At 35.3% G+C, this 14115-nt stretch overlaps 2 protein-coding genes across 2 annotated transcripts in view; both read left to right on the forward strand.

Moving 5' to 3' along the window:
- The first annotated feature begins 334 nt into the window (after nucleotides 1-334).
- On the forward strand, nucleotides 335-8230 carry LOC137392322 (uncharacterized). The gene is made up of 4 exons (XM_068078999.1): nucleotides 335-426; nucleotides 725-857; nucleotides 2330-2454; nucleotides 7180-8230. The coding sequence occupies exons 1-4, from the start codon at nucleotides 423-425 to the stop codon at nucleotides 7665-7667; spliced, it is 750 nt and encodes a 249-aa protein (XP_067935100.1). The 5' UTR covers nucleotides 335-422; the 3' UTR covers nucleotides 7668-8230.
- A 5719-nt stretch (nucleotides 8231-13949) lies between these two features.
- Nucleotides 13950-14115, forward strand: part of LOC137398324 (SAP30-binding protein-like) — a 29868-nt gene continuing 29702 nt past the window's right edge. Inside the window, exon 1 of the mRNA XM_068084698.1 lies at nucleotides 13950-14077. The gene's annotated coding sequence lies outside the window, so the exon portion shown is untranslated. The remainder of the gene's footprint in view (nucleotides 14078-14115) is intronic.

Raw genomic sequence — 14115 nt, forward strand, 5'->3', positions numbered from 1 at the left:
TCAATAGTCACAACATGTTTTCCACAAGGTACTGACTTATAGACTGGTAAGGTTTTATTAACGACTCTGTGTCGTAATTGCTTCATCATGTAACATTTATAGGACAACTCTCAATGAGACGTGTTTTGTTTTAAAATTGCCGCGCAAACAGCAAATAGTTAAAAACAGTGTCGGCAGATGATGAAGCTTTTTCACGACATTTTGGTCAACGAAAAACAGACGGGCGTGGTTTATGACCGAAAGGATTCTACACGTAAGAGTATGCGGGCCTGAAACCGAGCCCTCGACAGATTCAGTAATGTTGATGAAACTATGTAAGCGAGCCTCGTTTTGGAAACCTTTTCCGCCATCTTACCTTTTTTTGGAGTCCGGCTTTCTAGTTTTCATCTACGATCTAATAAAAGTTACACTGCGACATACACATGGGTAAGTAATACGAACTGTTTTAAACGATTTACTCAATTGTTGTTTTTTGTATTGCCATTAGATTGAACAGTAAGTATTTGATGAATATGTTCGTGCGTCAAAGCTTTCTACCAAGGACCATACCCAAAATGAGGGGCTGACCAGCAGAGAGCTAAACATGATCAGCGGTACTGCTGAACTTAGGACCAAATATATCATAACCTACTGTTAAACGTAATTGGCACTCTCATCACGCCAACGGTTACAAGAGTGTTCTACCTCATCAGTGGTAATTCAAATTGTTACTGTTTTGCTTTAGCTGCTATTCGGAGTGATTCTCTCTACGTAAGCAATTTGAGCTACAACTCGGACAGTGAAAGTCTCAAACAAGCTTTTCCAGGATGCGTCAATGCCATGGTAGTAAAAGATCGAAACACGGACAAATCGAAAGGGTAAGTAAAATATTTGGCAAAAATAGTAATCCAATTTTAGTGGTGGACAGCTTTCCGATTGGTTTTGGCAATTTAATTCAGAGTGCCTTTTGTGTCAAGTTTTGCTTAGATTATTTGTCAACATAACTATCATTTTAGTCCTTGTTGTTTGTCATTCAATTTAATGCTAGTGATCATAGCGATATCCTCAGCAATGGTCTTCCGAATGTCATCTGTTCCCATACCTTGAAGGGTTTGATAACTTTCGTCTCATCATTGTTCCAGAAGTTATAATGAGTGAGAGCTAATGTTCAAATTACGTTGTCTCTATAATTATTGTTAGCTGTTTAGATGATTGATATGTGATATTTCAGGTGGTTCTGATACATGTGCTGCGGTGAAAAGATTATCACATCTTGCAGCTAACATCATATCGACCATACCCATCATTCACCCTGCGTAATGGCCGGCAGGTTAATGATGCTTTGTCAATCTATCAAAGGTGTAAGTAGTGGTGCATCGACTCATGACAACATTAGTTTGTGTCTGTCAGCATTACTACTTGCCAGCCTGGCACACACTGCAAAAACATCTAAGTATAGTTGGTATACTTTAACAAGTTACAACTCGTTCAAGATTAGTAGAGCAATTCGGCAGTATGAATAATATTTTGTCACGATTATCTGGAATTATGCATCATGGCATTCAATTGAGCAGTATGAGATAGAACAGCGCAGAATTTTGAAAGTATTTAGCGTAGCACTCTGCAGCAATTGAGCAATGTTAGAGACACATTGATCAAACAGTATTGGGTGGATTAATTCAGCTTTTCATCCTTCTTAAACATATTAATACAGTGTCCGGTTAGGCTTGATTTGGCAGTGTCGCAGTTGTTTTATAGTATGGGATACAGTAGTGCAGTGTTGAAATAGTATTGGCAATTCAGCAATTGTTTATTATTTACGTGCAGCAATTGATCATTATTGAGTATAGCAGTGTAGCAATCAAACATTGGGCGTAGTGCAGCAAGTGCTCAGTATTAAATATGATAGTACAGCAATTGAACAGTGTTAGACATAGCTGTGCAGCAATTGGATTGTGTTGGATATGGCAGTGAAGCTATTGGTTTGTACAGTGTCCAATATAGAAATATTGCAATTTAATATAATTTGAATAAAAGTACAGCAAATATAGTGTCAGAGGTTATTACAGCAACCGAATGCTTCCAATATTTCTTCCTTCCTTTGGGTGCCTGTCACCCTAGCAGTTCATCGGTCATAAATCTCTGTACATGCACCAGCAATTCTGAGCCACATATGATCAGGTGCTACGTGAAAGCTCTTATAGAAAAAGTCTCAAAGGATTTCCTGTAGTGTGAACTTCAGACATTCTTCAATAGAGAAGACGACTTCTTGCGCGGTATCCCTATCATCTCAAGATTCAGCACAAGTCCTATTTATTGCAACATTGTTTCAATTTATAACTAATTGTAGGTATGGATTTGTGCGTTTTGGCACAAATGTTGAAGCTCAGAATGTTTTGGACAGTGTTGGTGGTCCTGGAGGTACCCGTAACATAGATGGCCGCGATGTCAAAATCAACTATGCGCATGACAAAGGTGAGTGTTGCTTGTGTTGCCTAGTGAAATAACCATGCAATATATTGGCTCATAATTCCTGGAAATTGTCCATATTGTATATGCATGTTAGATACATATACATTAAGTCTATTGTATACAATAGATGCTCCTACAACGTAAATAATCCGTTCCCGGAACGTTTACGTTATAGTGGTTTTAAATTATACGAACAGTAAAATGTAAATTGTCTAATCCGTTCCAAGATCTTTCTAAACTCACCCCTTTGGCCATACAAATAAGAAAACCACTATATTATAGTGTTCAAAAAACCAAGTGTTATATAGTTTTTTATTTTCTCAAATTTTAATGGTAATGGTAAGAAATATTTATGGAAGCTCATTCATTGTTCTTTTAATGCATATGTAAGCCTCAAATTGAAGGATTTAGTATTTACTCAATTAAATATCCAGACTTTGAAGTGCTAATGTCATAGTCAGTCTCTTTACGCTTTCATAAGAATAATGCTTGGAAGTTTTAATGCCAGACTTGCTCATCTTCACCTACAGCAAACTCCAGATCTCTTAGTTTGCGCTAACAAGCATAAAAAATCAAGTATTACTATTGGGATATCCATGGCATGTTCCTCATTCATTTAGTAACTAGCAGTCTATCTACATCTATGTGTAAAGCATTGCAAGTTTTGGATCTCACAATGCCTCGAAATCAGGATCAGCGCAAAAGAAGAGTTGCAGTCAGAAGATATTCTGGAAGGTATTGGACAACTAGAAGATGTTTGTTCCATCGAAAGCAACAATCAGAAGGCAGCTATCCGAGCAAACGATGGAAATATTTTCGTTTTATAACGTTAATATTTGTTTCTGCATGTAACATTTCTTGATTCGTTTATGTCACTTGTTCATATATATAAATATTTGTATCATTTGATGTATTATTATTGTATAATTTATAAATATGCAGATTTATAGCATGTTATTTAATAAATAGCGTCCTTGCAGCTATCCTAAATCGGCTTACGATGGATCGATGCTTATTACTCCACTTCTATTGCACATAAAAAGCCAGTTGTGGCTGCACATTGTAGCAAACATATCAAAGCGTGCAATGAGCTTTTATTAAACAATGTCAAATACAAATATAAAAAAAATTGTCTTCAAATTTAGGATGAAATGAAAATTGAAAACTCAAGCAAGTTGCAAAGAAGAACACAGGCTATATCATCGCAGGTTAATTGCAAGCAATATCTATCAACTAATAGAGATATTTCTCAGTTTATTGATGCACATTTATTAAGAGATCTTTGACAAGTTGAAGGCAAGTTAGCAGATTTATTGCATCCAAAAGGTTTAATATCGCTTGACCGAAAAAAGAGAGCAAAATATAGACGACATTCGTTTCGTCGGTAATAGTGCTAAATTTGCCTTCCAAAAATTCTGACAAGCCATTTGAAAAATACACCGCCAGTCTCTATTTGAACGCCGCCTCCAATTGACCGCGACCGTAGAAGGGTTAAAAAATAGAGCCCCGTGGTGTTCAATTAGAGGTTTTACGGTATATGTATTTATATGGTTTATTTAATTACACATAGACATTGAATGACATATAAAGATAAATGAAAGGACAGATATAGACTATATTTGAGACCAAATATTATTACGACTTGAAACCCATTCCTTCAACTGTTCGCACGAAATACTGCCATACAGCTGCTGAATTAGTCGATATTAGCTTGCAAACATTTTTAGCATAGCTTTCACGTGATGCATTTACCACGAACGCAAAGCGTAAAAGTTTGCCTAGTAAACTTAACCTTTGGTCCAAAACTTGCGAACCGGTTTTTATACGCATGTCCTTCGAAGTATTAGGACCGCGTTAAACAAGAAACTATTAGCCGGAGACAGTAGTTATTTCTATGGCGTTGCTTTCAAAGTTCCATCTACCATCGTAAGTTTAAACCGTTTTTGTATATGTACTTAAAAGAAGCACGGCCGCGTTAAACAAGGAACCACTATTAGCTTGAGTCGTAAATTTAAGCCGTTTGATGTCTTCGAAGTAGAAAGACCGCGTTAAACAGAGAACTAATACTAGCCTGAGATTGTTATTGATTATTTCTATGGTGTCACTTTTCAAGTTTTAACAAAAAAAAAAACAACTAAAAGCTTTGGAATTGGATAACGAAAGAATTAATCGTTATTGATACAAATTATAAACGATTCGTTATTAATACGATTTTGTGGACGCTTTTCTACTGATCAGTTGAAATCATGGGCTCGTAAAGATCAAATAATGTCAAAGTGGTGGTCAAATGGAGGTGGTGTTCAATTGGAGAGTGGCGGTCTATTTTTCAACCCTTCTCTCACGGTGGCAGTCAATTGGAGGCAGTGTTCAAATAGAGGCGACGTTCAATCCGAGGCTTTACGGTAATCATGCTGTAGAACGCGTGTCAAACTCATGGTCCGCAGTCCACATCCGGCCCACCTTGTAATCATATCTGATCCTCAAGATCATTTTACATTACCGTTGTTCTCGGCCCATCAATATGAAGCGCTGTTGACATAATACTGCTCAGAACTATAGATCCCATAATGCAATGCTTCAGCTGCCTTGCTGCGTACTTATCGGGTCAATTTAACCTGAAGTTTTTTTCAGAACGATATTCCTGTCTGTTTTCCATATTTATGTTCCAAAAACATTTAGTTTTAGTGTGTTCAATAAATACTTATCCCGTTCGACCCGTGACCTAGATTGTGTTTTGAATTTTGGCCCGTTGTACATATGAGTTTCACATTCCTGCTGTAGAATATAGAACGTAATAGTCACCCAATATACATGTGTAAACCAGTTATTGCAGTTTTTTGCAACCTAAATGAAATAAATAATACTAGTATAAACAAAAACCGGGTTTATACAGTTTTGTCGAGAAAAAAACCATGGTTTTTGCCATCCCTGGTCGTAGATTGATTGCGGAAATGACAAAGTGATAATGATTTATACATACCGTATTTTTCGGACTATAAACCGCACCCCTCTATAAGCTGCATCTGCTTTATTTTCCAAAAATCGATAATAAAACTACATAGGCCGCACCTTTGCATAGGTCGCAGAACTCAGGACGGTCCTCAGTCAGCAGAAACGGAACAGTGCCGTTAGGCACTGTTCCGTATTAACCAACGCTTTTTAACTTAGTGTCTAATAGAACAGTACCGTTAGGCATTGTTTCGTATTTTCATTCACCGCTAGAGGCGCACTAACCGGAGATTCTGGTTAATGTGCCCTAGCGGTGAAAGAAAAAGCCACAGAATAGCTGTACCCTTATATAAGCCGCATGGCTCAAATTGTCAGAAAAAAGTAGCGGCTAATAGTCCGAAAAATACGGTAGTCATCTGAACAACTTACCTGGTTGTCGGCTCCTAAATATCTGCTTTGATATACAGTATCCATATAACATGAAGCATCAAGTCGAGCGATTTTTCAAAAGCGATTTGGATGTTAGTTTATTTCGCCCTACTTGCGAAAGAAAAAACGTCGTACGCTGATTGTTAGATCTATTATATACAATTTTCGCATCATTCTAGTTTGTCGTAATAGATCGTTAAGTGTCGACAAAAAGGCGAATAGTAGCTGCGCAATTGTTCATAAAAACAAAAGGCGATCGATTGGTGCGGGTATTACAGCGTCGGTCTACCAGTCTTAATGTCATGAGTTGAAGTATAGTCAAAAATCTTTTTTATTCTAACCTTGATCCCTGGATAGTGATAAACGACAAACAGGTAGGACAGCTTTTTATCGTGAAAAGATTTTGTTGTTTTGCCTTATTGTAGACGTACAAATTACGTGTTATTAGCTTTTGCAAAATAGAATTTGCCATTTAGAAAAATGAACAAATCACTGTAAATAATCGTCGAAAAATGTGCTGCCCCTATCAACTTGTTGTAAATTTGAAGGAGTCATGGTCTATAAAACCAGTGAGATTGGTCATAAAAAGGACAAAAGTTGTTGATACAAACCAATAATTCTGCTGTTACGGTACAGCCCACAAATTATAAGAGTTCAGTAAAGTTTTTCCTTTTTGCATCGCCAAAAAGGTGAGTTAGAAAAGATCTTGGAACGGATTAGGCAATTTACATGGATTTAACTGTTCTTATAACGTAAATTCCCTATAACGTAAATGTTCCCGGAAAGGATTGTGTACGTTATAATAGTATCTACTGTATTGGCTATCCTCAATCATTGTAATTAAATAATTGCATATGAACTATTATGTCCATTTGTCCTGCTTTTCACTCATCTTGAATGTGTTTATGAATTAAGATCATAAAATCTTCGGTGCAATGGCAACCCATTGCATTAAAAGTGTTCGCAAAAACATGACGTTCCAAATGTTAACCCTGCCATAGTTACTACCTTTCATGTGTAGGAATAGTGCTAGATATCTTTGCTTGCTGCTCATTAATGTATCAATTTAGGCAAGTCAAAAATGTAAATTGCACAATATCTTGAATGTTTATCAAATATATTTTGTTATAAACATGCCATATCACTTTGCTTATTAGATTTGGTGGTGGTGTCCAACAGCAATAATTAATAATTACCATTATAAGTTATCGTTAATTTGAAGTGTATGTTTACAAAATTTTAATTTGTCAACATTTTGTGTCATTGGAAGATGTTGTTCATCCTTTTTGTTCATTAAAAGATTACCATCGTGTACTACCACAGAGGCCAAACTGAACTTCTTTTTTTTAGAACGAAGTGGTGACCAAGGACAGCGAGGTGGCTTCAGTGGCCGCGGAGGAGGCCGTGGTGGAATGAACCGAGGTGGTTATAACCAAGGAGGTTATAATCAAGGTGGATATAACAATTGGAGCAATCAAGGGCAGGGCTACGATCAGAGCTATGGACAGCAAGGTGGATATGGAGCTCAGCAAGGTAGTTATGGTGCACAGCAAAGTGGATATAGTGGAAGCCAGCAAGGTTATGGAACTCAGGGTCAGCAACCAGCTTATGGCTATAGTGCGCAGACTTACCCACAGAGCAATGATGCTTCTAGTTATGCCAGCACAGATCAGCAAGGACAAAACTGGCAGGCAGGACAGCAGCAACAGCAGGGTTATCAGCAGGGGTGGAACCAGGGACAGACAGGACAATATGGAGGGGGCGCTGGAGACTACCAGCAACAGAGTGGAGGTTATGGAAACCAGCAGCGGGGATGGAGTGGTAGTTATGGTCAATAAAGTTTTGTTTTGTTACCGTAGTTAGTAATAATTGTACATTGTTATATCTGTTTATGTGATCTAGTGAAAAGCAACATGTTTACTATTCTCGGGCTCTGCTCCTTCTGTATATACGATAGCATGGTCTCTTGTTATTTTCTCTTTCAGATACAATGAGTTTTTATTCTGCGTGTACAGTGTCTCTGGCAACTGCTTGATACCGTCTGTACATAAATAATGTAGTGATTATTTCACACAAAATCATCTAAATATAATTGTGTACTGTACAATCCAGTTCTTTTCAAATGTTTTTAGTTATTTTTTATATTGTCATAAAAAACTCCAAGAAGCTTGATATTCTCCACAATCCAATAATTTGTTTTTGATTTTAAAATTTGTGCCATGCCGATAAAGGTGTATTTCCCTAATCATTGTATGGCCCTCTTAGTTGCACCAATGCCCAAATCTTTGTTATTGATGCACTTACAATATACTTCTATCAAACTAATATACCTCAATTTTAGGTTAGCTAAATTCACGTGTTTGGTTTGCAAATGAATTGGCAATAAAGTTGCTTTAGTTATTATCCATTCTAACGTTCATTATAACTGACTTAGACTATGTAGTTGGATAGTATATGAATTGTACAATTGGGAAGCAGATGCTATGGATAACAATGAAAGCAGTTTAACAGACTTAACCCTCTGGGGCCCCTTGTTGCACTGGTGCAACATAATTTTCAAAACTAGATAGAGCAACTACAAATGTTTTATAGCCAAATATTATTCTCAAGTGGCTTCTTACATATCTTTATGCAACCCTAAACCCAAAATTGATTGGATGTCATGCTCGTGATGTCATCACATAACTCTAGAACATTCCATGGAATTGAGAGTTGACCACACATGAGGAAAGCAACTTTTTAGGCAAAGATTTATAGCTCTTTGAGGTAAGTTGGAATAACTCATTTTCTGTTTTTTGGTACTATGTTGACCATATTTTTACACACATTAAATGTTTCAAAGAAGTAAATTTTTTTCTTCGATCTATATGACCTCAAAATTTCTTGTGCAGGAGTGCAACATTGGGCTCTACATAGCTAAGCTGCAAGCCAAGGGGTTAGTATCGGATGTTCCAATAGACCATTGTTAGGGCTAATGCTCTTCATTCTTGTTGATGTGCATAATACTTAGTGTTGTAAAGATGGTAGTAGAGGTACACTGACTACCATTGAAGTAATATTACCAGGTTACCTTCACTGCTACTAGTACTACTGCTATTAGTCATTTACTACCAAAGCAAATTGGTATTTCCGAATGATACAAAATTGTGCAATTATTTCACTTGATATAGCATGATAGTTAGGTGTGTAGACTTTCTTTTGGGCAATTTTTGGTGTTAGATGAATAGTATTTAAAAGTATTCTGTTTTAGTTTGTAGATACAAAATGCATTCAAAGCCTTCCACTTCAAACAGCAGCGGCAATTGCCTTCGAATGAGAAGCAGAGTTGATGGAATGAATTTGCTAGACGAGCTCTGGAAAATGTGACGAAGGATAGGTGCCACATGGAATGAATGTCTATAAATAGAACCCGACAATACATAAAGAGTAAGCCACATCCATGGCGCTTCAAGATCTAGCATCGAGCTTGAGTCAGTGGCATTTTGCATGACTGAAGTATACCAAGGTGGTGATGGTAAGCAGATGGAGTTGGGCTAAGAAGCTGATGTTGTGCTCAAGCTAACATCTACTCTACAAAAGAACTGGAGGTACAAAATTGTCGGAGGCAACTTGTTTATTGCTATTCCCTTCATCTCTGAGCTAAATAAAACTGGGATGTTCTATACAGATACTGTTCGAACCAACAGGGTTCAAGAATGCATGCTCAATAATGCAAAGTCCTCAAACGAGATAGTAAAGGATCTTATGACAGCTATGTAAAGGAGGTCAACATTGTGGTTGCTGTCAAATAGTGTAACAACAAAATTATCACCGTTCTCTCCTCATTGACTGGTGTACAGCCCTTTGCTCAAGCCAAACGGTGGGACAAGTTGTCAAAAGAGCATCGTTTCTATAACATGCCTGCTGTTATACAACCACATAAAAATATGGGAGGCAGTGATTTGTAAGATTTATTTTTAGCAGAGTATCATTTTGCCATGAAGAGCCGGTGATGATATCTCTACCTGTAACGACATTTGTAATGGTAGCCAAAATCAACACTTGGAATATCTACAGAAGTGATAGTCGCCTTCTCAAGCTACCATAAATAAAGTACTAAATAGAAGAGAATTCCAAGCTGAAGTTGCCGGCAGTCTCATCCAGGTCAATGGTGCTGCCAAACAAGGACGACCAGCTGCAGCAGGTGATGCTAGTCTTTGCCTTACACCAGCTAAAAAATTGGAAGAGGTCCGTGCAATGTTCACTATGACCATTTTGCTCATTGGCCAATAAAGGCTCCAAAGCGAAATCACGGCAAGCTGTTCAAGAAAATAACTACTACAGAATGTGAAATAGTCTCTGCTTTCTTGATGAACGAAATTATTTTCGTACCTATCACTGCAAGCGAATGGAGAGCTATAGTTACTTTGGAACAGTTGATATTGCTCCAGGATTTAGTCCATTTGTACCAAACAGTGATGTAAACTTATATGCTTGTGTTATATATATATATATATATATATATATTTATATGTATATATATATATTTATATATGTATATATATGTGTGTGCATATATGTATGCATATATACAATATATACATATATATGTATGCGCATATGTATGTATATATACAATTTATATATACTGAATGTATATATATTCAATATATGTACTATATATATGTATATGTATGTATCTGTATACATGTATATGTATATAAGTACATTTACCATTTATTTATTCAAATAAAGTTATTTTACTGGCTCAAATACTTCATAACACTTTTGTCTAATGCGTAATGTATATAGGTAGCATTAAAGCCCAATGTTGCGTGAGTGCAACATTTAATATCTCAGGTCAGGGTCGTTGTAGAAAATTAAAAAATTAGAAAAACACTCATACATATATCTGGAAACTATCCAAAAAGTTTGAAAATTTTTAGAGCAAAGCTTCTGTGTATGGGCCTCACAGGGTTACCAGTATAACACCTTTTAGTAGTCCTGTTAATAACAAGCCGCTACCATGACAGTAGAACTGTTACAGTGAACATCACTGCTCATCACAACATGACAAATACATAAACATGTGTGTTCATGGTAAGCCACTTGAACTATTACGCGTTATATATAATGTCAATATTTGGCAAGTGTCTTGCAAGGTTATTCGCTAGCAGGAAGCATAAACCCAGGATTATAAAATGCTGGAAAGAACAGTAATTTAATGGGGTTCTTAAGACTTACAACTACCAAACTTGATGGTAAACCTAACAAAAATGATACATGATCCTGTTCGTTGATCCTGTTCAAACTTGTATCAATATAAGTAGCGGATTCAAGTACTCCAATATTTGTAACAAATACTCTGCCTCAAGAGTCTTTTACTCAAACAGGCTAATGTGAATTAGGATTTAATTTTAGAATCCTGATTTTAGAAATCAATAAAAATGATTTTAAAGTTGTCAAAAGAATTATCAAAGAGTTTTGATGTACCTTGATGTTAAAATAATTTATTGGATGTAAAAGTTAGTCCAGCAAATTAGCCATATTATTATTAAGTTAGTTTTGAAGCCAGTTCAGGTTATATCCTCGCTATAAATAGAAAAAAGCTAGCATAATGTTAAAAACTTCTTGGTCAATGATATTCATAGGGAGTAGATAAATACTGTATCTGATAAAATTCAATTGCACCTTGACAGAGAGTAAAGCTGATAAAGATAAGCGAGTGAGTTTAACACCTTAATGATTCTACATGTAACTTCCACCAATTTTGCTATTTTCATATTCTCTATATGTAACTTTCACTAATTTTGCTATTTTTATATTTTATATCTTTTGAATTAGGTACATATACATACTATAGGTACCTTATACATATTATAGGTACATTATACATATTATAGGTACATTATACATATTATAGGTACATTATACACATTATAGGTATCTTATACATATTATAGGTACCTTATACATATTATAGGTACATTATACATATTATAGGTACCTTATACATATTATAGGTACATTATACATATTATAGGTACATTATACATATTATAGGTACATTATACATATTATAGGTACATTATACACATTATAGGTATCTTATACATATTATAGGTACCTTATACATATTATAGGTACATTATACATATTATAGGTACCTTATACATATTATAACATACATATTATAGGTACATTATACATATTATAGGTACCTTATACATATTATAGGTACATTATACATATTATAGGTACCTTATACATATTATAGGTACCTTATACATATTATAACATACATATTATAGGTACATTATACATATTATAGGTACACTATACATATTATAGGTACCTTATACATATTATAGGTACCTTATACATATTATAGGTACATTAATACGACACCTTGATTTTCGTCCAAGCTGTTGCAATTGATTGGCTTTCAAATCACAAAAAAGGTGATTTAGAACGTCTCTGGCCTGCACACAAATCTATTTATAAAACTAATATCTCATGTATCTATCCTACACGATGGGTCTATGTATCAAATGGCTGTTAAACTTTCACATTTAATATTGGTCAGTTGGTGTGCAGAGCAAGCTCAATTATCAACAACTTAATTTGACGTTAGTGCTGACCCTAAAAACTTTGATTATGTGTATTTGCATGATAAGGAATTTTGGCATGTTGAAATTTATTTTCTCAACATTAATTAAAAATCACAGTAAAATGTCCCAAATGTATGAGTAAATTTAAAGCACAAGTAAAGGAAATTATGGAAAGTCATTCCAGGGTTTACACTTTTCCTTGTTTGAGTTTGTTGAGCATTTGAAACCAATGCTCAACAACTCTTAACACTCTCTCTATATTTATCTTTTTCACGAACTATAAACATGTGTTAGGTTTTTGTTAAATGAAAGCAATAGAGTTGAAATATACAAAGTTTTAATTGCATATTTAATCTGCTTGCAAATTCTGAATAAAAATGATACACACTATTGAGTTACTCAGTTTTAGTGATTTTCAGTACGGCAGTCTTAAATGAAACATAACATTCTATTGTTTGGCTGTAACTTTAACTGAATTTATCTCAAATTTTGTGAGCTACCATTGAAATACATTATTTTTACAGTGTTTATGTTCATGATAAATCAGCATATTACGTCTCAAAGATTTTCTGCTCAAGGCTACAGTCATGGCTACCTTACAGCCTCGATGCCGCACCCACATGACATGTAGGTGCGGCACGACATAGCAGGCGACATGACATAACATCCCATACAATGTATAAGATGTTTTAATTTACAATGTATACATACTAAAATATATTTGTATATATATTTATGTTCTGGTAGTATAATCTTGTACTGTGAAGTCAAATCACACATATATAATAATTAAGGTTGTGACCATTACAAAAACTATTACAGTAGATTGATAAGTCCTTATAGATGACAAGATGTAAAATAAGTTGCAATAACATTGAAGCAATGCAGTAGTGAGCATTTCACAACCATGCAGTGTATATGCATTGAGTACTTTTACTATCACAGCATACATGGAGTACAGCTGCTGCTATTTCCTTATGTTCAGTAAGTATTATTGATGCAATGGAGAATCGCCTACTGCAAATTGTGCAGCTGTAGATGCAATAAGATTGTTGCTAGTACACATTGACTCAACATTATTTTAATGAGCCACAACCCTAATAATCGTATTAACTAGCAACTACCAAAATCAGAAGATATGGCAGTACTATAACTGCAATCGGTTTGTTTGTACTTAGAGTTGTGCTCTCTTAAAAAATAACATTTCCGCGAAAGTGTTTGATTATTTCGACCGATAGTCTTAGATTTCGACAAATAGTCTAAGAATTCGGCAAATAGTCTTAAATTTCGACTAAAAGTCTACGAATTCGACAAATAGCCTGTCGGCAACAACGGTTTCGACCAATAGATTTTCGACTAAATCTCTATTTCCCAATATTAATACTCCCATAATAGAAAAGCCCGTACTGTAGTTACTTTCTAGGAGGCCAGTCTAAATAATAGCGAATGACACCACTCGAATAGCCTGTTTTCGATGGAGAAAGATTATCCCATTCTTTCTATATTAACTAACCATTTATCTGTATCTATTATAGATATATATATTTTTCAAGAATTATTGCGCGTCTCCCGTATAATCGATTAAGATATATTCTACGGAAAAATCTTATATGTTACACTAAATTAAAGGTTGTCAGTTTGCTTTGAAGCTTCCGAAGGTGATTAATACGAAAATAATAAATTTTAATAGTAGCTT

Source organism: Watersipora subatra, chromosome 1 (genome assembly GCF_963576615.1).
Source record: "Watersipora subatra chromosome 1, tzWatSuba1.1, whole genome shotgun sequence".
In the NCBI taxonomy this organism is placed as follows: Eukaryota; Metazoa; Bryozoa; class Gymnolaemata; order Cheilostomatida; family Watersiporidae; genus Watersipora; species Watersipora subatra.

Bases quoted from the DNA above. Each gene is read 5' to 3' on its own strand.
- LOC137392322 (XM_068078999.1), top strand. The intron at 858-2,329 runs GTAAGTAAAATA...AACTAATTGTAG, and splicing joins AACACGGACAAATCGAAAGG to GTATGGATTTGTGCGTTTTG. The intron at 2,455-7,179 runs GTGAGTGTTGCT...TCTTTTTTTTAG, and splicing joins CAACTATGCGCATGACAAAG to AACGAAGTGGTGACCAAGGA.